This window comes from Doryrhamphus excisus, chromosome 19 (assembly GCF_030265055.1).
Source record: "Doryrhamphus excisus isolate RoL2022-K1 chromosome 19, RoL_Dexc_1.0, whole genome shotgun sequence".
Lineage (NCBI taxonomy): Eukaryota > Metazoa > Chordata > Actinopteri > Syngnathiformes > Syngnathidae > Doryrhamphus > Doryrhamphus excisus.
The window spans coordinates 16,921,109-16,945,364 of NC_080484.1; the positions used below are offsets into that span (position 1 = coordinate 16,921,109).

The 24,256-nt window shown below is 39.6% G+C and overlaps 3 protein-coding genes across 13 annotated transcripts; 1 reads left to right on the forward strand and 2 right to left on the reverse strand.

Annotated features, from left to right (window-relative positions):
- Nucleotides 1-28: 28 nt before the first annotated feature.
- Nucleotides 29-13,302, forward strand: LOC131106724 (visinin-like). 5 transcript variants are annotated; one of them, XM_058056083.1, is made up of 6 exons: nt 701-957; nt 1,858-2,156; nt 5,766-5,845; nt 5,931-6,333; nt 11,277-11,388; nt 11,673-13,302. In XM_058056083.1, exons 4-6 carry the CDS (start codon nt 5,953-5,955, stop codon nt 11,759-11,761), a joined length of 582 nt encoding a protein of 193 aa, XP_057912066.1. In that variant the 5' UTR covers nt 701-957; nt 1,858-2,156; nt 5,766-5,845; nt 5,931-5,952; the 3' UTR covers nt 11,762-13,302. The 5 variants fall into 5 exon arrangements, with proteins under 5 accessions (XP_057912064.1, XP_057912066.1, XP_057912065.1 ...); XM_058056082.1 differs by having other exon boundaries at nt 5,822-5,845; XM_058056081.1 differs by lacking the exons at nt 701-957; nt 5,766-5,845 and adding an exon at nt 29-134 and having other exon boundaries at nt 5,877-6,333.
- Nucleotides 133-4,431, reverse strand: LOC131106725 (transmembrane protein 100-like). The gene is made up of 2 exons (XM_058056086.1): nt 3,415-4,431; nt 133-2,269 (listed from the first exon to the last, which is right to left on the reverse strand). The coding sequence occupies exon 2, from the start codon at nt 2,236-2,238 to the stop codon at nt 1,819-1,821; it is 420 nt and encodes a 139-aa protein (XP_057912069.1). The 5' UTR covers nt 2,239-2,269; nt 3,415-4,431; the 3' UTR covers nt 133-1,818.
- On the reverse strand, nt 12,609-23,031 carry si:ch211-149k23.9 (germ cell-specific gene 1-like protein). 7 transcript variants are annotated; one of them, XM_058056074.1, is made up of 13 exons: nt 22,679-23,031; nt 22,546-22,602; nt 22,293-22,341; nt 21,709-21,765; nt 21,435-21,492; nt 21,168-21,225; nt 20,499-20,638; nt 20,126-20,409; nt 17,317-17,499; nt 17,179-17,226; nt 16,934-17,086; nt 15,446-15,557; nt 12,609-15,356 (listed from the first exon to the last, which is right to left on the reverse strand). In XM_058056074.1, exons 8-13 carry the CDS (start codon nt 20,319-20,321, stop codon nt 14,963-14,965), a joined length of 1,086 nt encoding a protein of 361 aa, XP_057912057.1. In that variant the 5' UTR covers nt 20,322-20,409; nt 20,499-20,638; nt 21,168-21,225; nt 21,435-21,492; nt 21,709-21,765; nt 22,293-22,341; nt 22,546-22,602; nt 22,679-23,031; the 3' UTR covers nt 12,609-14,962. The 7 variants fall into 7 exon arrangements, with proteins under 7 accessions (XP_057912057.1, XP_057912060.1, XP_057912059.1 ...); XM_058056077.1 differs by lacking the exon at nt 21,168-21,225 and having other exon boundaries at nt 22,679-22,813; nt 22,880-22,997; XM_058056076.1 differs by lacking the exon at nt 21,709-21,765.
- Nucleotides 23,032-24,256: the final 1,225 nt, after the last annotated feature.

Here is a 24,256-nt window from a genome sequence, read left to right on the forward strand (position 1 = left end):
TGAACGGTGACACGTGACCACGCGGTCTGTCATGTGACTTGGGTTAAGGCGGCTCTGATACCTGGCTGAGGAAATACTTGGCATACCTGACAACTAAGCAGGCTTGTCTGTTTGACGCAACACACTCTTTGCAGGTCGGTGACAAAAAGATGAGAGAAATAATGAATGGAGGACATTTGTAGCCAAAAACACCACAACACTTCAAAGGCAAGCATATTATATTTTTATCGTATATCGTATTGTATAATATACTAGTACTTCATATCAGAGCTGTACTCACTGTTCCACGCAGTGAGAGCCGTACAATGAAAATGAAAAGATGCAACTTTGCCACTTTGATATTTTGGAAAGCAGAAGTGATAGATATCAAGAAAAAAAAACCGCATTGCGCGTCTTCAGTAGTATGAACATATTGCTTCATGACCATACTTGTATTTAGTATATTTTAATTCATAAATGATAATAGACTGTGGTCTATTATCGGTGTAAACATATTGAAATACATGATATGTAGTATTCCGGTCACTAGGCGGCAGTAACGACACAGGACATTGATGAGTAGTGATTCGAAACTCTTACTGACTCGAGTTCTCAAAATTGTGTTTCAATTTGTGAATCGGGTACTCGATTCACTTGTCACAGCATATGCGCAGACCCATGCGCGAATCACGCCCCATTGCCTCCCCCCATGTGAAACACTCTGGAGTTTAGAACGACTCGTTCAATAATCGCACATTTCAATTGATGAGACATTAGCTACCATTACATTACTTTTAATGAAGTCGGCCATGGTACTGTTTGTCCACAACGATAGGGTGAAAAAAGTTTCCTTTGACGTGGAAGTGGTAATGAAGAAATACATTTGAGGTTAACTAGTTAGCTTGCTAACTAGCTTGCTAGCTAACTCGAGTCCCTGCCGTTTAAGAGTCGAGGAGTGTGTTGTAAACCAATAGGATGGTAAGGTGACCATAAGGGTGTTATTTCATGTCTACGAGGTTCTAATAATGTTTAAAAGTGTATTTAGAAAGTAACAAACACGTTTTCTATGTTCTAGCCTCAATATATTCCATGTATTACTAGACAGAACAGAGCTGAGAAGAAATAAATTCGAGGCTAATTAGTTCGCTAGCTAGCTAGCGTCGAGTCCTTCCGGCTTAGCTTCAGGTTTGTGTAATGTGATGTAAACAATGAATAACAAGAGTGTAAATGTGACTATCAGTGTGTTATTCCATGTCTACGAGCTTCTAATAATGCTTAAAAAATGTATTTAGAAAGTCACAAACAGGTTTTCTATGTTGTAGCTTCAAAATATTCTATACATTACCAGACAGAACAGAGCTGAGAAGAAATAAATTCGCGGGCTAATTAGTTAGCTAGCTAGCTAGCTAGCCTCGAGTCCTTCCGGCTTAGCTTCAGGTTTGCTAATGTGACGTAAACAATGAATAACAAGAGTGTAAATGTGACCATAAGGGTGTTATTTCATGTCTACGAGGTTCTGATAATGTTTAAAAATGTATTCAGAAAGTAACAAACACGTTTTCTATGTTCTAGCTTCAAAACATTCCATGTATTACCAGACAGAACAGAGCTGAGAAGAAATAAATTTGAGGCTAATTGGTTAGCTAGCTAGCGTGGAGTCCTTCCGGCTTAGCTTCAGGTTTGCTAATGTGATGTAAACAATGGATAATAAGAGTGTAAATGTGACAATAGGAGTTTTATTTCATGTCGACCAGGAAATTAAAATATACGACTTTTTTGGAAGATGTGTAAACATAGAGGGGTTTGCATGACAAATGTATTCTCATCATCTTATGTTCATTATACCGTCACTTTTTTCACCACGTTCTCTTCCACCAGAACTTCTTTCCCGTCCCGCCTCTCGTTCCGCGTCATGGCCCTCCTCCTCTTGGTCAAGACATGAAACGCCGCCACGCCGACCACAACCGCAAAGCCCAGCGCCAGGATAACCAAACCCAGCGCCAGCAAGTGAGAGGTCCCCCCGCCGGAGTGGTTCAATTGGTCCCACACGCCCACGCCCACGCAGCTGAAGCCGATGAGAGTCCCCCAAAAGCCGAAAGCCAGCATGCACGAGCTGCAGGACAGCTCAACGCCGCCCGTTACCACGGTGATCCCCGCCACTGAGACCACGCCTCCAGGTAGCCTGACAGATTCCGATTTGGGGTCGTAGGTCACAGCTGTATTGTCTGTTGGTAAAGTGGAGGGATGGAGAGTTTGCATGTCGCTGGTTTTTAATTCTTCTTTCTTCCTCCTGCAAAACCACATCACACAATATTTACTTGGCAGATTTGATACTTTTGTTTTGGACAAATAATACGCTTCATGCTGACTTTAAAGGGCATAGGGATCCTGATAACACATCATGATGCAACTGCACAATATAGATATCATGTCTGGTGCACTTTTAGCTGGGAAAACGGCCACAAGGTGGCAGAAGTGTATTTTCATAAGATATATTTTGATAATATATTGATAATCCATGCATTGCACCTAAACACGTACACACACACACACACACACACAGTTGAGTTTTGTAAATAAACAAAGTGTTCATTTGATTTGGTTGACTTGATGGTGTGTTTTGGATCGTTGTCCTGCTGCACAAGCCAAGTTGTTTTATCAGCTTGAGGTCACCAAGATTCTCCTGAGGCGGAATTTCTGCCTCCATTTATCACAGTAGACCATCACACTACCACCACCATATTTGACTCTTTTTCTCAAATGCCAGATGCAATGGGACACACACCTTGCAGAAAGGTCTTGGGCATCATCGAGATGTTTTCTGGTTCTTTTTGTTCAGCAGTGGTTTTGTCCCAGTGTCGTTCTTATGGTGGAGTCATGACCTCTGACCTTAACAGAGGCAAGTGTTTCTTTGGATATTGTTGTGGGGTCTTTTGTGACATCTCGGATGAGTGGTGGCTTGGTTGGCCGGCCACTCCTGGGAAGGTTCACCACTCCGTGTTATTACCATATGTGGATAACGGCTCTCACTGTGGTTGGTTGGAGTCCCAAAGCAACGCTTTTTCACACTGATAGCTCTCAATTCATGCCAGCTAAGTTAGGTTTTAACAATCACGTTTTGACACAGGGTCATGTAGCTTTGGATGTTTTTCTCCCTTAATAATAAAAGGTTTCGTGTAAAAAGTGTATTAAATTTTGAGTTGTGTTGTCAGTGACTAATATTTACATTTGTTTGATGACGTGAAACTTTGAAGTGTGACAAACATGCAAAAGAAAAATGAATCATAGCCGAGGAAAAGCGTATATCACATTAAAATAAGATGGCATATTTTAATAGCATAATCATATGTTGTCGGTGATGATGAAATTAAGTCAAAGAATGTCTTCCCTGAGCTGGGAATGGTTGAATATGTGTTCATTTGGGAATCGACTTACCTTCAAAGCAGAGTTAAAACCGTCCTGTTTGTTCCAAAAGTGACTGCGGTTCTCCTCTTTGGGCAACAGCTGCAGAAATGAGCGCGGGCATCCTAAAAGCAGTCACCTTATCACAGGCAGGAGGCCTCCCAAGATGGCGGCCTCGCTCCTGGCTTTCCACGGTCTTGTTTTTTTGTTTGTTCCTGTCTTTCCTCGCGTCCACAAGGAAGGAGTCGTCTGTCATTAAGCGTCATTACCAGCCATTAAGTGATATTTATCTAGCAGCTACTCCCTTCCTTTCGCAGTCTTAACATTCAGACTTGCGCCCCCACCCCATCCCAGGCATTGTGTGTTTCTCATGTGCTTTCTTTCTCCTCTTGAATGTGCTTCCCGTTTTTCCCATGTTTTGATTCCGTAAAGTAAGGACGGCTATAGGATGTGTGAAAATAAAGTACGTTGGAATGTTGGGAGAAACAAACATGCTTGGTCAGTTAGGTTGTGGAACACGTTATGTTACAGATCAGCTGGTTTCGTGGTCCTTGATCCAGGTCCTTGGATCCTTTGTCCTCACATGATCATGTGGAAGTATCCCTGGGGAGGATAGTTAGTGACCCCCATGGTGCTCCTGATGCTGGTGATGCTCGGTGGAAAAAGCGCCATACTAATCAACCACCATTGACAAGAATTAAGTCTTCATGTTATGGCACTAAAGTCACATTTGTTTTGTGTTACATACTTATATTGTTGGATGTGCAGGCCACACAGCTTGGAGACCCGAGTTCGATTCCACCCTCGGGCGTCTCTGTGCGGAGTTTGCATGTTCTCCCCGTGCATGCGTGGGTTTTCTCCGGGTACTCCGGTAATGGGAGTGTAAAGGTGACTATAGGGATGTTATTTTATGTGTAGAGGACTCTAATCATGTTAAAAAAGTATATTTAGACGGTTGTAAACAGGTTTTCTATGACTTATATTTATAATTTCCTGTTATGTCTTCTATCTTGGGTAATGGTCGTGTAAAAAAGGTGACTATAGGGGTGTTATTTCATGTCTGGAGGGCTCTAATCAGGTTAATATGTATATTTAGAAGGTGGTAAACAGGTTTTCTGTGACATATCTCTAATTTTCTCTTATGTCTACTATATTGGGTAATGGGAGTGGAACGGTGACTATAGGGATGTTATTTTATGTGTAGAGGACTCTAATCATGTTAAAAAAGTATATTTAGACGGTTGTAAACATGTTTTCTATGACTTATATTTCTAATTTCCTGTTATGTCTTCTATCTTGGGTAATGGTCGTGTAAAAAGGTGACTATAGGGGTGTTATTTCATGTCTGGAGGGCTCTAATCAGGTTAATATGTATATTTAGAAGGTGGTAAACAGGTTTTCTATGACATATCTCTAATTTTCTCTTATGTCTACTATATTGGGTAATGGGAGTGGAACGGTGACTATAGGGGTGTTATTTCATGTCTGGAGGGCTCTAATCATGTTAATAAGTGTATTTAGAAGGTGGTAAACAGATTTTCTATGTCTTATATTTCTAATTTTGTCTTATGATGTGCACTATGTTGGGTAATGGGAGTGTAAAGGTGACTATAGGGGTGTTATTTCATGTCTGGAGGGCTCTAATCATGTTAAAAAGCATGCGTAGAAGCTAGTAAACAGTTTTCCTTTGCTGATATCGTGAATAGCGGCAGTGCGTGAAAGAAAAGGAAAGCCATGACAATGGAGGTGAAAATCCGAAGAAGTTCAGAGATGGGTTGCCATGGAGATGCTGTTGTAATCGGTCCCACTATAAACATGCATTGTTTACTGTCAGTAGGGGGGGTGATATGTGAAATGTCAGAAAGCTATCTTCCCAGCAAGGAGGGGCTAATTCTACTGGCTTGGCCATGACAGTCCTGGGATGATGATGATGCTAATTGGCTATGTGTTGGATTGGGTGGGACAGGGCAGGGCACGGCTAATCCAACAGATGGACAGCATATTTATGGAGCAAAGTTCATCCTCTGGAGCACAAACAGCCACATATCACTCACGTACTGTATATACAGCATATATTTATATATATATATATATATATATAGTATTTAGAAGGTATATAAGTATATGAAAAATAAGATTGAAATGGGTCCCGAGTGGCGGCGTATCTCCTCAGCGTCATTTAAGAAACTCCTGAAAAGGATGAAAATGGTGAAGTCATCACAAAGTGGACTGCGTTATGCTAACAATACACAAGCAGGGCGACAGAAAGGTGGGGGTTGTCGAAGTTGATGTTCACCTCCGGGATCGATAAAGAGGTTCGTTTCGCTCAAAAGCTCAGCCACCTTAAGTCCCGCATTAACAGAATTATCCTGGTCCCACTTTAGTGGTCCCCTGCCTCCCCTGCCCTACTTACCTCCAACTTATCTCCGTTCCTCCTCAGACGTGCACACTCCACAGCTGACAGGTACGTTTCCGTCTCTCCTTCTCCTTTTCAGGGAGCTTTCCCGCCGGGTGCCCGAGGTCAGTGATGTGTTTGCACCCACCTACAGGAGGAGACGCGGAGATCCAAGCATGGGGAACAGCACGAGTAGCGCCTTGTCCAAGGAGATCCTGGAGGACCTGAAGTTGAGCACCAAGTTCAGCGAGCAGGAGATCAGCCAGTGGTACGAGAACTTCCAGAAGCAGTGCCCGAGCGGGCGCATCACGCCCGAGGAGTTCGAGCAGATCTACGCCCGCTTCTTCCCGGACAGCGACGCCAAGAGCTACGCCCGCCACGTCTTCCGCTCCTTCGACACCAACGACGACGGCACGCTGGACTTCAAGGAGTACATCATCGCCCTGCACATGACCTCCACCGGGAAGACCACCAGGAAGCTGGAGTGGGCCTTCTCGCTCTTCGACGTGGACAAGAACGGATACATCAACAAGACGGAAGTCACGGAAATCTGCCAGGTAAGGTGGAGAAAGATGGATGGGGGGCCCCAGGACAGGGGGATCATTTCACCCGCCTTGGCCCCCTGGACCCCCAAACGCCCCATCATCTCCAGACGATAGGTTCCTCCTGGGTACCGTGTCTCGCCCCTGATCGAGAAGTTAGCACAGCAAGACAGTTATGGAGAATTATTGAGGGGCTTTAGAGGACAGTTGGCATGGTAATGGGATTGGGATTGGGATTGGATTCCCACCAACTGGCCCTCAGGAGCAGAAAGATTAGATACCTGGAATCACTTTTCACTCATCCAGATATATTGCAGTAATATATGCATTTATTTATTGCTATATAATACTTTCATATCTTATGTATTCTTTGGATTTCATTTATCATTTATACTTTTCAACCCCGCCTCTCGTCCTGAAGACAGCTGGGATAGGCTCCAGCACCCTCCTCGGTAGAAAATGAATGAAGTATACTTTTCAGAAATATTGTATCTAATATCTAATTATCCAGAAATAGATTTTTTTAATTTCTTTTTATTAAAAAAGTATGTGGGGCTGTCTTATATCCGTGGCCGTCTTATATTCATTCTGATACGGTATCTAAAAAAAAAAATCTAAATCTGAACATAAGACTGCTTTAGCGGGGCTTGCTAAGTCCAGCACCCCTCAAATTGGACATGCGAGACCAGGGAAAGTTCCAAGGAAAGAGATCTGATCCATATGACAGGAGTGATAGATACGGATAAAGCGAGATGAGTTACAGGGAAAGAAAGAAAAGGAATATTCCTTTCCCAAATCTGATGGAGGTATCTTGTACGGAAAAGTTGTCAGGGTGCGTTCTTCTTCTTCTTCGTGTTTTTCTTCTTCTGTTTATTGGCGGTTGGCAAGCAGCTTTCGGTGTCAGTACAATCAACCCTCATTTATGCCAGTTCATGGCTTCCACACCCTAGTAGGTCAACTTCTGTAAAATAAGATTCATTATCTAGGAATGGAATATTTTCATACAGCATCGAAAGCTTGTTTACTACCGTCTAAAATACACTATTTAACATGATGAGAGCCCTCTAGACATGAACTAACACCCCTATAGTCAACTTTATGATCCTATTACCCAATATAGTAGACATAATACGAGAGAACAAGACATAGAAAACATGTTTATGGCTTTTTAAATATTATTAGAGCCCTCTAGACATGGATTAACACCCCTATAGTCACCTTTACACTTCTATTCCCCAATATAGTAGACATAATAAGATGAAATAAGACATAGAAAAGATGTTTATGAATTTTTAAAAGCACTTTTAACATGATTAGAGCCCTCTAGACATGAACTAACACCCCTATAGTCACCTTTACGCTCATATTACCAAATATAGTGGACAAAATAAGATAAAACATGTTTATGGCTTTCTAAATACACTTTCTAACATCTTCAGAGCCCTCTAGACATGAAATAACACCCCTATAGTCACCTTTACGCTCCTATTACCAATATAGTAGACATAATAAGAGAAAACAAGACATACAAAACATGTTTACCACCTTCTAAATACACCTTTAACATTACTAGAGCCCTCTAGACACAAAATAACACCCCTATAGTTACCTTTACACTCCTATTACCAAATATAGTATACCTAATAAGACAAAACAAGACATAGAAAACATGTTTACCACCTTTTAAATACACCTTTAACATGATTAGAGCCGTCCAGACATGTAATAACACCCCTACAGTCACCTTTAAGCTCCTATTACCAAATATAGTGGACAAAATAAGGGAAACCATGTTTATGGCTCTCTAAATACACTTTCTAACATCCTCAGAGCCCTCTAGACATGAAATAACACCCCTATAGTCACCTTTACGCTCCTATTACCCAATATAGTAGACCTAATAAGAGAAAACAAGACATACAAAACATGTTTACCACCTTCTAAATACACCTTTAACATCATTAGAGCCCTCCAGACATGAATAACAACCCTATAGTTACCTTTACACTCTTATTACCCAATATAGTATACCTAATAAGAGAAAACAAGACATGGAAAACATGTTTACCACCTTCTAAATACACCTTTAACATCATCAGAGCCCTCCAGACATGAATAACACCCCTATAGTTACCTTTACACTCTTATTACCCAATATAGTATACCTAATAAGAGAAAACAAGACATGGAAAACATGTTTACCACCTTCTAAATACACCTTTTAACATCATCAGAGCCCTCTAGACATGAAATAACACCCCTATAGTCACCTTTACACACCTATTACCCAATATAGTAGACATAATAAGAGAAAACAAGACATAGAAAACGTGTTCAACACCTTCTAAATACACCTTTAACATCATTAGAGCCCTCCAGACATGAATAACAACCCTATAGTTACCTTTACACTCTTATTACCCGATATAGTATACCTAATAAGAGAAAACAAGACATGGAAAATATGTTTACCACCTTCTAAATACACCTTTTAACATCATCAGAGCCCTCTAGACATGAAATAACACCCCTATAGTTACCTTTACACACCTATTACCCAATATAGTATACCTAATAAGAGAAAACAAGACATAGAAAACATGTTTACCACCTAAATACACCTTTAACATCATTAGAGCCCTCCAGACATGAATAACACCCCTATAGTTACCTTTACACTCTTATTACCCAATATAGTATACCTAATAAGAGAAAACAAGACATGGAAAACATGTTTACCACCTTCTAAATACACCTTTAACATCATTAGAGCCCTCCAGACATGAACTAACACCCCTATAGTCACCTTTACACTGCTATTCCCCAATATCTTAGACAAAATAAGAGAAAACAAGAACTAGAAAACATGTTTATCGCTTTTTAAATCCACTTTTAACATGATTAGAGCCCTCGAGACATGAACTAACACCCCTATAGTCACCTTTACACTCTTATTAGCCAACTATGCATCTTCTGAATGCCTTATATTTAGCATTTTTGTTGATGTAATCATTTTTATGCTTGTAAAGTGCAAAGATTTAGTTCCTAAACATATTTTGACCAAAAGGCCGCATTCCAACAGGAAACCAACGATCTCTTGTGTCGCTGGCGAGCCGTCCAAGGTCGCAAGAGGGCGTTACAAAGTGTCAGCGCGGATACAATAATGACGGCGAAGAGTAAAAAAAGCAAAGTACTCTGACCCGTACAGACGGCACCAATTCCAAGATGGAGCAGAGAGGGAGATGTGGCTGTTTGGCGGGCGGCCCGAGTCTTGGCGCTAATCCACGTTAATCTAGGTGTCTTAAATGTGGGAGATGAGTGCTTCCTCTCTAAAGTGGGACACTCACTTCCTAGCATATATCACACGGCTGCCTTGCTCATGTGGACCGCATGTCGGATGTCTGCACTCCATCACTCTTAAAGGGAAATACTCGTACAGGAAATATACAGGAAGTACAATTAGCATAGCAAAGCAACACGAGTACTAGTCCGTTCCCGTGTCCATTATAAAAGCTACAGGTAACACTGCCGCTGTTATTGACATTGTTAGCTAGCATCCAAGCCGCTGTTATTGACATTGTTAGCTAGCATCCAAGCCGCTGTTATTGACATTGTTAGCTAGCATCCAAGCCGCTGTTATTGACATTGTTAGCTAGCATCCAAGCCGCTGTTATTGACATTGTTAGCTAGCATCCAAGCCACTGTTATTGACATTGTTAGCTAGCATCCAAGCCGCTGTTATTGACATTGTTAGCTAGCATCCAAGCCGCTGTTATTGACATTGTTAGCTAGCATCCAAGCCACTGTTATTGACATTGTTAGCTAGCATCCAAGCCGCTGTTATTGACATTGTTAGCTAGCATCCAAGCCAGCTTTCGTTCCCGTCACTCATTCTTACCCTTATTTTACACTGAGCTTTTGTTCCCGTCACTCACGTCGACCAACTGACGTCGTAGCTTGTCTTTCCGTAACTCGCCGCCACGTCACCTCAAGCCTGGACGAGCTTTTCTTCCTGTCATTCACACTCACGTACAAGTCTCCCCAAGCGAGTCGGAGCTTTTCTTCAAAAATTTTGTAAAAAAAAATTAAAAATAAATAAAATAAAAATACATAAAATTTGAAAGAAAGAAATAAAAATACAAAAAATTAAATAATTTAAAAAAAGGATGAAATAAAATAAAAAATACATTATTTTTTATGTTTTTAATTTTTTCTTATTTTTAAGAAAATTATATTTTTTATAATAATTTTATAATTAAAAAAATAATTTAAAAAAAATTCTTCAAAAAAATATATACCTAAAATTTAAAATAAATACATAAAAATAAATAAATAAATATAAATAAAAATTAATAAATAATTTTAAAAAATGAAATGAAATAAATAATTAATTATTTTATTTTGTTTTTACTTTTAAAAAAATAATATTTTTATAATAATACTTTTTTGTAATAATTAAAAAAAATAATTTAAAAAAACAATAAAAATTAAACTATATTAGGAAAGCAGGAAGTGAACAAATGTAAGAGTTAGTGATTGTAAAAGTACCAGATGGAGGGGTAGGATTTAATTAGCTTTGCTTCTTCCTACTCCTTTTGGACATGTGGAACTGGGAACTGATTATGGGATGCACTCAATTGGAATCTGATAAAAAATAAAAATAAATAAACAAATAAATAAAAAAATAATTAAATGATATTAGGAAAGCAGGAAGTGAACAAATGTAAGAGTTAGTGATTATAAAAGTACCAGATGGAGGGGTAGGATTTAATTAGCTTTGCTTCTTCCTACTCCTTTTGGACATGTGGAACTGGGAACTGATTATGGGATGCACTCAATTGGAATCTGATGCATGTTCAAATGAAATAAAACCATTAGCATTAGCATTACCATAGAGGTATATATATATATCATGATGCTACAGGTCCCTGAATGCTTTATGTGTTTTTCCCGTTTAGGCCATCTTCAAGCTGATCCCCAAGGAGGAGCAGAGCAGACTCCCGCAGGACGAAAACACCCCCGAGAAACGAGCCAACAAGCTGTGGTCCTACTTTGAGAAGAAAGACAACGGTAAGGACGCAGACGCCGTCCGCCGGCCCCGGGAGAGAGAGAGAGCGTGCGTGAGCTCCCGTTCCTCGGCAGCTGTTCCCACCGGCGGATTAGATTTGGCAAACATGAAGAAAAGTAGCAAAGTAAATCCACCTGCGGTCACGTAGCCAAGACGCTCCGGTTCTGTCATGCGAGCGCCGGTCGGGAAACCCCGGCTGACTCCTTTTGCTTGGCACGCGGGCTTTGATGAAAGCGGATGAAAGGTGTCTTTGTCATGCCTGTTTTGTCGTCTTCTCATCCCGCAGAGAGACTGGCTGAAGGGGAGTTCATCAAGGGGGTCATCGAGAATGAAACCGCAATGCGACTCATCCACTACGGACCGCTCAAACAATAAAAAAACATCACCTCTCTTATTATTGCTTTTCTTTTCAGAAATATAGATTCATAAATAAATATATATTAGAGGTGCAAAATGGCTTCTTTTCCTAACCAAAAACAACAACCTTTATGATACCCACAACTCTTTTATATCAGCTTTTTTTAAATATCGATGGAAATATGAAATCATCACATGACTACTAGCGCATCACTACTATCAGGAGGAGCAGCGTATAAAGGGGGAGGTGTGTTTGATTCGCTCACCCGCACACTACATTGGAGCTATTTAGGGAAGCTTTCCAGAAAAATCAAAAAATCTTCTGGAATATATATTAAAAAAATTAAAAATTTCAAGAAAAAAGATGATTATGGAAAATAAGATCAAATAAATAATAAGGGCATTTTCCTTATCACGAAAAGTAAGGGAAGCTTTCCAAAAAAATCAAAAATCTTCTGGAATATATATTAAAAAAAAAAATTTTAATTCAAGAAAAAAAACTTTATGGAAAAAAAGATAAAATAAATAATAAGGGCCTTTTCCTTATCACGAAAAGTAAGGGAAGATTTCCAGTAAAATCAAAAATCTTCTGGAATATATATTAAAAAAAAAAAAGTCAAGAAAAAAAAACTTTATGGAAAAATATAATAAAATAAATAATAAGGGCCTTTTCCCCAAAAAATTATTTAAGAAAAAAATTCCCAGTGTAAATTTAATTGAATTAACAATTTTATTCAATTTAAATTATCCAGCAATGTTCCTGTGTTTTCCAATTTTGTGGGGAAATAAGACAAAAATAATATAAAATAATATCAAGTTTTTGGTTAAATAAAATAAAATAAAATATCAATAATGATCAAGAAAATAAGGGGAATTTTTCATTAAAAAAAAGAAAATGAGGAAATAACCCTTCCCGGAAAATAAGATACAAATAAAAAAACATGAAAATTTAAGAAAACATTTGCATTAAATGATTTCAGGAACATTTTCCATAAACATTCTGCATCACATGACTACTAGCGCATCACTACTAGCAGGAGGAGCAGCGTATAAAGGGGGAGGTGTGTTTGATTCGCTCACCCGCACACTACATTGGAGCTATTTTGATCTAATTTATCAGTACGATGTAATTAATATTCCCTCATATCATGCACCCCTAATATATATGTGTATATAAATATGTATGTATACGTATGTACACAGTACACTTCAGTTATATTCCCACCCTGGAAGTCAATTGTATTTATTGAATGGGTATTTTTCCTGGAAATGACAATAAAAGTAGCAAAAGATTGTGATGAAATTAAAATGTCTTATGTTTAACACTTGGTTTCTCCCTCTCCTAACCCTGCCGCTTAGCTTCATGTTGTCCCATTTCAAACATTTGCAATAAAAGTGACTTTTATGTGAGATTCAGTTCCCTGGTGACAAGAGTCGTCTTTAAATATGCCTGACACGCTTAATAAAGCAGTGCTACTCAACACTCAATCATATCATGAATAGATGGTGCGTTCAAGGACCGCCTGATAAAGTGGGGCATTTTTGCATATGATTATTTTCTGGGGAATTTTTTTTTTTTTTTTTTTTAACCAAAAAATCTTTTTTTTTTTGCAAGGCCGAGAATGCTCGATTCCATCATTTTTTTTTTTAATGACAATTTTCCCAAATTAATGATTTTGGAAATCAGACATGTGACAAGATTCATCAGGCATGCCCCCCCCCCCCGCGGGGGCCCCACTCTCCTGGGTATGAAGATCAATGAATATGTAAGTCAACCTGCTCCCCAAAATGTCCGTTAGCATTATGAGGCTAATAATAAGTATTAGCTGACGTGCGTGTGTCGCACCAGCATTCATTGTTTGCGTTTGCGTGCCAGCACCTCTTTCCAGCTTCCACCCTCCGCTCCCTCCATCCCCGGCGCCGTGGCTCCTGGCCGGTCCCTGGTCCAAAGGGTGGATTAGTGCCTTACGCATAATCTTCTGTTCGACATCAAGAGAGCAGACTTTTGAAAATCTATAATCTTTCTATCCATTGCACGGGCGTGTCTGTGGCCTTGTTGGAGCATCTGCCCCCGGAGCGCATGGCGGACAGCATGGCGGCCGGCGCCCCCCCCCAAAGAATGACCCAAAAGGACAGTTCGCTGATGTTGTCAGAGAGGTTTTCATTATGATTGGAACCGAATGCTTTATGGCTAAAAAAAAAAAAAAAAAGCTTTTATTTTGAAAATCAGTCATTTTCTATCCATAGCGGTTGTAGTATTTTTGCCCCGTTCAGGTTTCAACAAACAAGACTAAAATTAGCGTTTACTCAAGTGGATAGCGGTTACTTGGGCGGCCATTTTGGATGCATTCAGGGTGTCATCGTCATTATCCAAATCGGACCTTGTGGAGCTAAGAGATTCCGGTTCTTAGCGAGTCTTCAAAGGTCTCAAAGTCGTCTCCGCTTATCGTTACCGGTCAGTCTTGGTTTCATCTCTTCGGTCAAAGTACGAAACCAAAATGACAGACTTCCTGTTTGTTGTCAGAAAAGGGATTCTTGAGAATTTTTGAGGGGGCTTTGTGTTTGGGGGACCCCCCCCCAAAAAAAAAAAAAACGCAATAAAAGTGTCGGAATAATAATCCTAAACTTGCATATGTGGGTTTTTTCCACGTACTCCGGTGCAGGACCGGTGCCAACCAGGTGGCATATTTGCGTCTCCTCGGCGTGTCATCTTCACCATCAACGTCTTGCGGAGCCGTGTGATCCAAAGGCTCCTCCCACATCTTACAGGTGTTTTTTTTGTCAGTCGGACTCGGGCTGGTTTTGTCAAAGTCCCTTAAAGAAGTAAAAACCACCAAGTTTTCCACCAAGTCTTGTGGTCGAGCCCGGAAACCGCTAGCACGGACTGATTTCATTTTTAGTTGGCGATTCGGACGCTTTCATACGACACGGCGGTTTCGGCATAACGCTACGTGAATACCTCTCCGACAAGAATTCCCATCTTTGGAAAAGCCGAGTTCAAGGACCCAAGTCTTGTACAGGATGATGCAGGTGTTCACCCGAGCCTTCCTCCAATCACCCACACCGCATACAGACAAGCCCCGCCTCTTTGGCCAATTTTTTTTTTGATTGTCCAAAAAAAAAAAAAAAAACGATATTCAAACGGAAGTGCAACATGACCTGTATCAGCTGTCCCGAGAGTCCAATTGCAGATAGCGACTCGGCATCTTCAGTTTTTTGTCAGCAGGGGGAGTCCACCCTGTCCACGGCCACCTCCATCCGGTCCATCTCCCTCTCGCAGTCCTCGCAGCCCTCGGGCCCGCAGCCTCCCACGAGAACCAAAGTGGGCACGTCACGGTTCCCCATCCCTACGACGCCGCCGTTGGTGGCCCACGCCACGTCCACGACGCCGTCGGGACAATGCAGCAGGCCGCTGACGGAATAGAATCCGCCGGGTGCGCCGGCGCCGCCGACTCCCGACATGACTTCCTCGTAGCAGGGCGCGTGGGCGGCGGCCCTCGCCTCCTCCAGGCGCAGTCTCTGCTTGCGGCGCAGTTCGATGATGGTCTTGGTATAAGAGTTGAGCGTCACCACGGCGGCCCCCATGCAGCAGCTGAAGGACACCCAGGCCAGACTGACGGTGGAAGATTACGAAAAATCACACAAAGGAAAAACGGAAGTGCGGCTGATTTGTTAGCGATGAATAATTCATGATCAACCTACGCAAAAGACCAGCCGTAGTCCCAAGACTGAGGCCTCCAGTCTTTGGGGCCCACAATGACGGTCATCTGGAAGACGGTGGTGTACATCATGTGGGCCACCATGCCAAGAAGACCTGCACGGAGGGGGGCAGGACGGCGGACAAAACATCATCATCAGCGGGCCACTTCCTGGTTCAAACCTCCAACCTCAACCAATCAAATCGTTTTTAAATTTATTCTAAATGACTGCTTTTGTGTTATGTTGCTAGCACTGGAAAATGGCCCTTCATTTTCCAGGAAACTAAAAATTCCCAATGGAATATATCACGAAAAGTAAGGGAAGCTTTCCAGAAAAATCCAAAATCTTCTGGAATATATATTTTGAAAAAATTTAAAATTTAAAAAAACATTTTTTTATCGAAAATAAGATAAAATAAATAATGAGGGCCTTTTCCTTATGACGAAAAGTAAAGGAAGCTTTCCAGAAAAATCCAAAATCTTCTGCAAAATATATTAAAAAATAAAAAATTTCAATAATTTTTTAAATGGAAAATAAGATCAAATAAATAATAAGGGCCTTTTCCTTATCATGAAAAGTAAGGGAAGCATTCCAGAAAAATAAAAAATCTTCTGGAATATGTATTAAAAAAAAAAAAAATTTATTTCAAGAATTTAGTTTTTTATGGAAAATAAGATAAAATAAATAATAAGGGTCTTTTCCTTATCATGAAAAGTAAGGGAAGCGTTCCAGAAAAATCAAAAATCTTCTGGAATATATATTAAAAAAATAAAAAAATTCAAGAAAAAAAAAACTTTATGGAAAATAAGATCAAATAAATAATAAGGGCCTTTTCCTTATCACGAAAAGTAAGGGAAGCATTCCAGAAAAATAAAAAATCTTCTGGAATATGTATTAAAAAAAATTTAAATTTCAAGAATTTTGTTTTTTATGGAAAATAAGATAAAATAAATAATAAGGGCCTTTTCCTTAAGTAAAAAGTAAGGGAAGATTTCCAGTAAAATCAAAAATCTTCTGGAATATATATTAAAAAAAATGAAAAAAGTCAAGAAAAAAAAACTTTATGGAAAAATATAATAAAATAAATAATAAGGGCCTTTTCCCCAAAAAATTATTTAAGAAAAAAATTCCCAGTGTAAATTTAATTGAATTAACAATTTTATTCAATTTAAATTCTCCAGCAATGTTCCTGTGTTTTCCAAATTTGTGGGGAAATAATACAAAAATAATATAAAATAATAATATCAAGTTTTTGGTTAAATAAAATCAAATAAAAAATCAAATAAAATCAGTAATGATCAAGAAAATAAGAGGATTTTTTAAAGATACAAATAAAAAACAACATGAAAATTGAAGAAAACATTTGCATTAAATGATTTCAGGAACATTTTCCATAAACATTCTGCTGGTTTGGAGTCAGGTACTACACTCCGTTTCCTCTGACATTCAAAATCTCGTGTAACGCTAAGATGCTAATGCTAACGCTCTCACCTGACAGGACGGTACACATGGCGGCGTAGGCACTGATTTTTAGCGAGTGCATTCCTTTGTGAGAACATAAGAGGTCCAACCACATGAGCAAGAAGCCCATCCCCAGCAGACCGATGTACGTGAACTCCGAGACCACCGACAGCCAAAGCACGCCTGCGACGACGACGACGACGATGACATCACGACAAACAAACATGGATAAGTGGATAGGTGGATAAGTGGATAAGAAAAATGCATCAACTCACCCTGCGTCTCCCCTGGAGTTAACTCGATGAAGCTCCTGCATTTCTCCCCTGAAAACAAACAACATGGCCGCCATTAGGGTATTTGCGATGGCCGTGGATGGACCGCCGGACCGCCCGACCGACGGACGACATCCTCACCGTCACTGTGCTTCTCACAGCTTTCCCAAAAGCCGGTGTGGAAGTATCTGAACGCAAACTTGTCCTCGCCCGTCTCCCAGATGTAGTGGACGGCGTTGGCCAGCTGCCGCTGCCGGATCTTGGCCAGCTCCTCCCGCCGGGCTGGGGACAGCGTTCGGTTGAAAGGGTTTTGGGTGGGGCTCTCTGTGGGGGCGCCACCAAAAAAAAGAAAGACTGAAACAAACTACAACAACGACGCCTCGAAGGGGACGACGGGGCCGGGAGATGGGGAGTCTGGACTTCCTGACTGAGACGGCCGCCCCCGGAACCCGGACCCGGACAAAATGGATTTAACATTTTCGTAGTGGAGGAGTTTGCTTTGACGCCCCCGGTAGGGTCACCCAGGACAAACAGGTCCCAGTTGAGGGACCGGATAAAGAGGGGCTCTATAGACCCCAATGAAGAAACTTTTCCCTTGCCCGGACGTGGGTCACCGGGGGTCCTAATTCTGAGCCAGGCCTGGAGGTGGGGCCTACAACCATGGGGCCCCCCCCCCCCCCCCCCCCCACCATATGTGCCGCCCAATCCTCGGCAATAGAAACTAGGTCTCGGGACATGGAATGTCAACTTCCTGGTAGGAAAGGGAGAAGTTCGGGGAGGATTTCTGACTCTTGAAGGAGCCGCCCATCACACCTCACAGCTGGGGTGGGCCAACATTTGCAATAAAAGCCATTGTTGTAATTAATGATTAGATAATCATAGAATGAAGAGATGGTGTGAACCTTCCTGTCCATCATTCAGTCTTTGTCTCAGTGGGTGGAGGCGGGGCCATTAGTGACTGCACACACAGAGTACTACTGTGAGTATTAGTATTTTTAAAAGCTCAACTGTAGTACTATAGTAAAATGCAATAAAAGTATATAGAATAGAGTAAAGTGTGGAGGTGTTATAAGGCGTACATAAACAAAAAGATAAACGTTCCCGGTGTGTCCTTGGCCATGATGAAAATAATCCATAAATCAAAATAAAACGAGATTAAAAGGCGCCAAGGACAATGAGTTAGCATGGATTAGCATCAGATGTTGGCAGTGCATCGTAGCCAGAAACGGAAGGGATGCCCTACAAGTGGAAAACCACGTCAGACCACCACACCAGCTCTGGTCTTTCTACTCTATGGAGAACATGCTAAGTCCTTATTTGTAAAATCACTAATACTTAACTTGCTGATATAGTAAAAAATTTAAGAAAAAATGTATAAAAATGACTAAAATAAATTAATGAATAAATAAATAAAAAATCAAATATAATAATTTTATAATATTAATAATATAATAAATAAAAATCACTATATTGACACTTACTATGGTACCCGTTATGGCATTGGATGCTCATATCACAAAAAAATGTTTTTTTTAATTTAAAAAATGTTTTTTTCAATTTAAAAAAAATTAATTAAAAAATGAATAATAATATTTTTGTATAATATTTTTAATAATATTTTTAGCTTGTCTTTCCGTAACTCGCTGCCACCTCACCTCAAGCCTGGACGAGCTTTTCTTCCTGTCATTCACACTCACGTACAAGTCTCCCCAAGCGAGTTGGAGCTTTTCTTCAAAAATTAAAAAAAAAAATATTAAAAATAAATATAATAAAAATACATACCTAAAATTTAAAATAAATACATAAAAATAAATAAAATAAAAAAAATAATAAATAATTTTTAAAAAATGAAATAAAATAAATAATTAATTATTTTATTTTGTTTTTACTTTAAAAAAAATAATATTTTTTATAATAATACTTTTTTGTAATAATTAAAAAAATAATTCAAAAAAAACTATATTAGGAAAGCAGGAAGTGAACAAATGTAAGAGTTAGTGATTGTAAAAGTACCAGATGGAGGGGTAGGATTTAAAAAATGTTTTTTTCATTTTTTAAAAAAAATTTAATTAAAAAATGAATAATAATATTTTTGTATAATATTTTTAATAATATTTTTAGCTTGTCTTTCCGTAACTCGCTGCCACGTCACCTCAAGCCTGGACGAGCTTTTCTTCCTGTCATTCACACTCACGTACAAGTCTCCCCAAGCGAGTCGGAGCTTTTCTTCAAAAATTAAAAAAATAAAAATAAATATAATAAAAATATATACCTAAAATTTAAAATAAATACATAAAAATAGATAAAATAAAAAAAATAAAAATTAATAAATAATTAAAAAAATGAAATAAAATAAATTTTATTTTGTTTTTACTTTTTAAAAAATGATATTTTTTATAATAATACTTTTTTGTAATAATTTAAAAAAATAAATAAAAAAATAAATAAAAATTTAACTATATTAGGAAAGCAGGAAGTGAACAAATGCAACAGTTAGTGATTATAAAAGTACCAGATGGAGGGGTAGGATTTAATAAGCTTTGCTTCTTCCTACTCCTTTTGGACATGTGGAACTGGGAACTGATTATGGGATGCACTCAATTGGAATCTGATGCATGTTCAAATGAAATTAAACCATTACCATTACCATTACCATTACCTATATTCATTACTGCAAACACCATCTACCAACACATACCATGGTGCTATAGAGTTGGATCCATTCCAATGAATACTACATCTTCTATGTACTCACTACTCCGATAATTCAACTTCAAAGTATGCAACGTTGGGTATTTTGCAAAGGAACACATGTACTGTAGTACATACAGTAGTACTAAACAACTGAGTGATAACAATGGCGATGAATTTTAACGCCGTGAGGGGTGAGTGTATTTTCGATAAAGTACATATTGTACAAGTCCCGGCAAATGAGGAAGAGGAGCAGTACCTGTGGTGTAAGGCTCGCTGTTGTTCTGCCCGCAGTTTTTCATCTTGACGGGCGACAGGCAGAGGGGCTTAACCACCTTGTGGGTGCCCTCGCACCAGTAGGAGGTGCACAGCGCCAGGATGGACAGCGCCAGGGCCATGGAGGTCAAGGTCAGGGAGAGCAGGGAGCGAGAGCGTCGAGACAGGCGCTCCGGCATGGCCGAGGACGGGCGGGGTGGCGGCGGCGACGGGGGAGGTGTGGAAAGGAAAGATGGAAGAACCGATGCTTCCTGTTGGGGCGAGGAGCTGCCAGGTTGGGTTGAGAAGAAAAAGCAAAAAAAGGTGAAAATCTCGGACAAGAAGATGCCGAAACAACGCCTGGAAAACTAACTCACCGTCCTCAAAGAGTCCACATGGCCGCACGCCGGAGACAGGAAGTAGTCGGATGTGGCTTCGCTCTCCTCTCCCCTCACCTCTCTTCACTTTCTCTCCACTTCCTGGTGACGACCAGCCGGCCGGGGCATCATGATGGACTCTGTGCCAAGAAGTAAGATGAAAACAAAAGCAGAGATTACTTTTTTTGATGACATTAGAGCTAAAGCGCCCATTCAAATGATGCTTTTGCTGGTAATCCCCGTCAATCTGTAATCTGTTGGTGCTGGAGGTGTTTAACTCGCGACCGTCACACCGGCACCGCTATTACCTTTTCATCATGACACAATACTTTGATAAACATGTACTGGATCCCCGTTAGCATGTACCATTCATTTACACTCAATACTTTACCTCAGTCATACAAGTACAATACAGTACATCAAATAAACTTGTTATTCACTTTTACATATACAATGCAATAAACACAAATACATACAACCCATACTCCTGTACAGGAAAGGTTTGAGGGTGGTACTTTGTGTATGTTAAGTATTATTATTGGGGAAAAAAATATTATTATTATTATTAAAAAAAAATTATTTTATTAAAAAAAGTATTTTTAGCTCAGTGAAAAACATGACATTCCTAAGGTAGTACACTGAAACGCTGGAAGGAAAAATTGTACTCACAGATGATGGATTCCTGTGCCTTGCAGGAGGTAACTACGCTTTCCACGTCTCACTCATCCTGGGAGTCAAAAAGAACATTTCAAGTCTTTTCAGTAAAAACATCACATTCCTAAGGTACTTTGTGTACGTTAAGTATTATTATTTGGGGAAAGAAAAAAAAAAGAAAAAAATATATTATTATTAGGTGAGTGAAATGGTCTTTGCAGGAAAAAACATGACATTCCTAAGGTAGTACACTGAAATACTGGAAGGAAAAATTGTACTCACAGATGATGGATTCCTGTGCCTTGCAGGAGGTAACTACGCTTTCCATGTCTCGCTCATCCTGGGAGTCAAAAAGAACATTTCAAGGCTTTGCAGGAAAAACATCACATTCCTAAGGTACTTTGTGTTACATTAAGTATTATTATTTGAAAAAAAAAAAACATATACGTATATATATATATATATTATTATTAGGTGAGTGAAATGGTCTTTGCAGGAAAAACATGACATTCCTAAGGTAGTACACTGAAACGCTGGAACGAAAAATTGTACTCACAGATGATGGATTCCTGTGCCTTGCAGGAGGTAACTACACTTTCCACGTCTCGCTCATCTTGGGAGTCAAAAAGAACATTTCAAGTCTTTGCAGGAAAAACATCACATTCCTAAGGTACTTTGTGTACGTTAAGTATTATTATTTGAAAAAAAAACAATAAAAAAAAAACAAAAAAGTATTATTATTAGGTCAGTGAAATGGTCTTTGCAGGAAAAACATGACATTCCTAAGGTACTTTGTGTACGTTAAGTATTATTATTTGAAAAAAAAAAACAATAAAAAAAACCCAAAAAAGTATTATTATTAGGTCAGTGAAATGGTCTTTGCAGGAAAAACATGACATTCCTAAGGTAGTACACTGAAATGCTGGAAGGAAAAATTGTACTCACAGATGATTGGCACTTTTACATATATAATGCAATAAACAGAAATACATACAACCCATTATTATACCGTATTATTATTTGGAAAAAAAAACAATTTAAAAAAAAAGTATTATTTGGTGAGTGAAATGGTCTTTGCAGGAAAAACATGACATTCCTAAGGTAGTACACTGAAACGCTGGAAGGAAAAATTGTACTCACAGATGATGGATTCCTGTGCCTTGCAGGAGGTAACTACGCTTTCCACATCCTGGGAGTCAAAAAGAACATTTCAAGTCTTTGCAGGAAAAATATCACATTCCTAAGGTACTTTGTGTACGTTAAGTATTATTATTTGGAAAAAAAAAATATATATATATATATTATTATTAGGTGAGTGAAATGGTCTTTGCAGGAAAAACATGACATTCCTAAGGTAGTACACTGAAATACTGGAAGGAAAAATTGTACTCACAGATGATGGATTCCTGTGCCTTGCAGGAGGTAACTACACTTTCCACGTCTCGCTCATCTTGGGAGTCAAAAAGAACATTTCAAGCGCTCCATCTCGCCCCCCCCCCCCCCCCCCCCCCGATTCGCCACCTCACCTCTTCATCTCAGGCGACTCTCACGTCTCCAAGCCGCACGCCGCACCGCAACCACGACGATAAGGATGTAGACTTCCTGTCTTGTCTCCACGCCGCTGGACTGTCTTTCTCAGGAATTGATGTCCCAAAGCCACCCTGATTGATGTAATCCCTCTTAAATCCATCTGTTGCTGGACTTCCCTCTCTGCACCCGCGGCTAACCTTTCACTGCAGGGTTGCTTTGCTCATCTAGCATGGCCACGTTGCGTCACACAGGTGGCCGTAAAAAGTAAAGGCGGAAAAACAGACATCATGTGTGACAAATTTATTTACAGTATTTACATAAAAGCAGCGGCGGCCAGACGTGCGTTAACCCCATGCTTGGGACTTGCAATAATGTAGAACCAGCTTGCCATCGCTGCCAAAGCACTGAAAGAGAGGGAAGAGAGGGAGGAACATCGGGAAGAGATTAGATATGGAGCAGTCGAGAGAAGTGGCAGCAGTGAGATGTTCACTTCATTCTGGATTTTGAGGTCGAAAGTGGACTTTAATCAGCCGCCAATGACTTTTGGCACGGTCACCAGCGGGTGCACTCCTCTAGCGCCCTCTGCTGGACTACACTCGTACTACGTGTCCCTTCACAGGCCCTCCTTGCACATAGCCTCCTTTACGGCGGCTCCTTGCTCCCAGACCCCCACCCCGCAACGTGGGATTCCTTATTTATACAGCATATTCATAATATCAGCAAAGGAAAACTGTTTACCAGCTTATACGCATGCTTTTTAACATGATTAGAGACCTCTAGACATGAAATAACACCCCTACAGTCATCTTTACACTCCCATTCCCCAATATAGTAGACATCATAAGAGAAGAGAAGACATATAGGTCATAGAAAACCTGTTTACAACCTTCTAAATACACCTTTAAACATTATTAGAGCCCTCTAGACACAAAATAACACCCCTATAATCACCTTTACATTTCTATTCCCCAATATAGTAGACATGATAAAAGAAAATAAAACACATAAGTCATAGAAAATCTGTTTATGACCTCCTAAAAACTCATTTTAACATCATTAGAGCCCTGTAGACATGAACTAACACCCCTATCAACACCTTTCCATTCCTATTAACCAAGAGAGTCGACATAATAAGAGAAAATAAGACATAAGTCATAGAAATCCTGCTTACGACCTTGTAAATACACCTTTAAACATTATTAGAGCCCTCTAGACACAAAATAACACCCCTATAATCACCTTTACATTTCTATTCCCCAATATAGTAGACATGATAAAAGAAAATAAAACATAAGTCATAGAAAATCTGTTTATGACCTCCTAAATATGCATTTTAACGTCATTAGAGCCCTGTAGGCATGAACTAACACCCCTATCAACACCTTTCCATTCCTATTAACCAATAGAGTCGACATAATAAGAGAAAATAAGACATAAGTCATGGAAATCTTGTTTATGACACTAAAAATACATTTTTAAAACATTATTAGAGCTCTCTAGACACAAAATAACACCCCTATAGTCACCTTTACATTTTTATTCATAACATGATAAAAGAAAATAAAACATATAAG

Bases quoted from the DNA above. Each gene is read 5' to 3' on its own strand.
- si:ch211-149k23.9 (XM_058056078.1), bottom strand. From the start codon at position 20,321: ATGCCGGAGCGCCTGTCTCGACGCTCTCGCTCCCTGCTCTCCCTGACC. The intron at 17,500-20,125 runs GTACTGCTCCTC...GCGCCCCCACAG, and splicing joins CAGCGAGCCTTACACCACAG to AGAGCCCCACCCAAAACCCT. The intron at 15,357-15,445 runs GTAGGTTGATCA...TTCCACCGTCAG, and splicing joins GACTACGGCTGGTCTTTTGC to TCTGGCCTGGGTGTCCTTCA.
- LOC131106725 (XM_058056086.1), bottom strand. From the start codon at position 2,238: ATGCAAACTCTCCATCCCTCCACTTTACCAACAGACAATACAGCTGTG.
- LOC131106724 (XM_058056081.1), top strand. From the start codon at position 5,953: ATGGGGAACAGCACGAGTAGCGCCTTGTCCAAGGAGATCCTGGAGGAC. The intron at 6,334-11,276 runs GTAAGGTGGAGA...TTTCCCGTTTAG, and splicing joins AAGTCACGGAAATCTGCCAG to GCCATCTTCAAGCTGATCCC. The intron at 11,389-11,672 runs GTAAGGACGCAG...CTCATCCCGCAG, and splicing joins CTTTGAGAAGAAAGACAACG to AGAGACTGGCTGAAGGGGAG.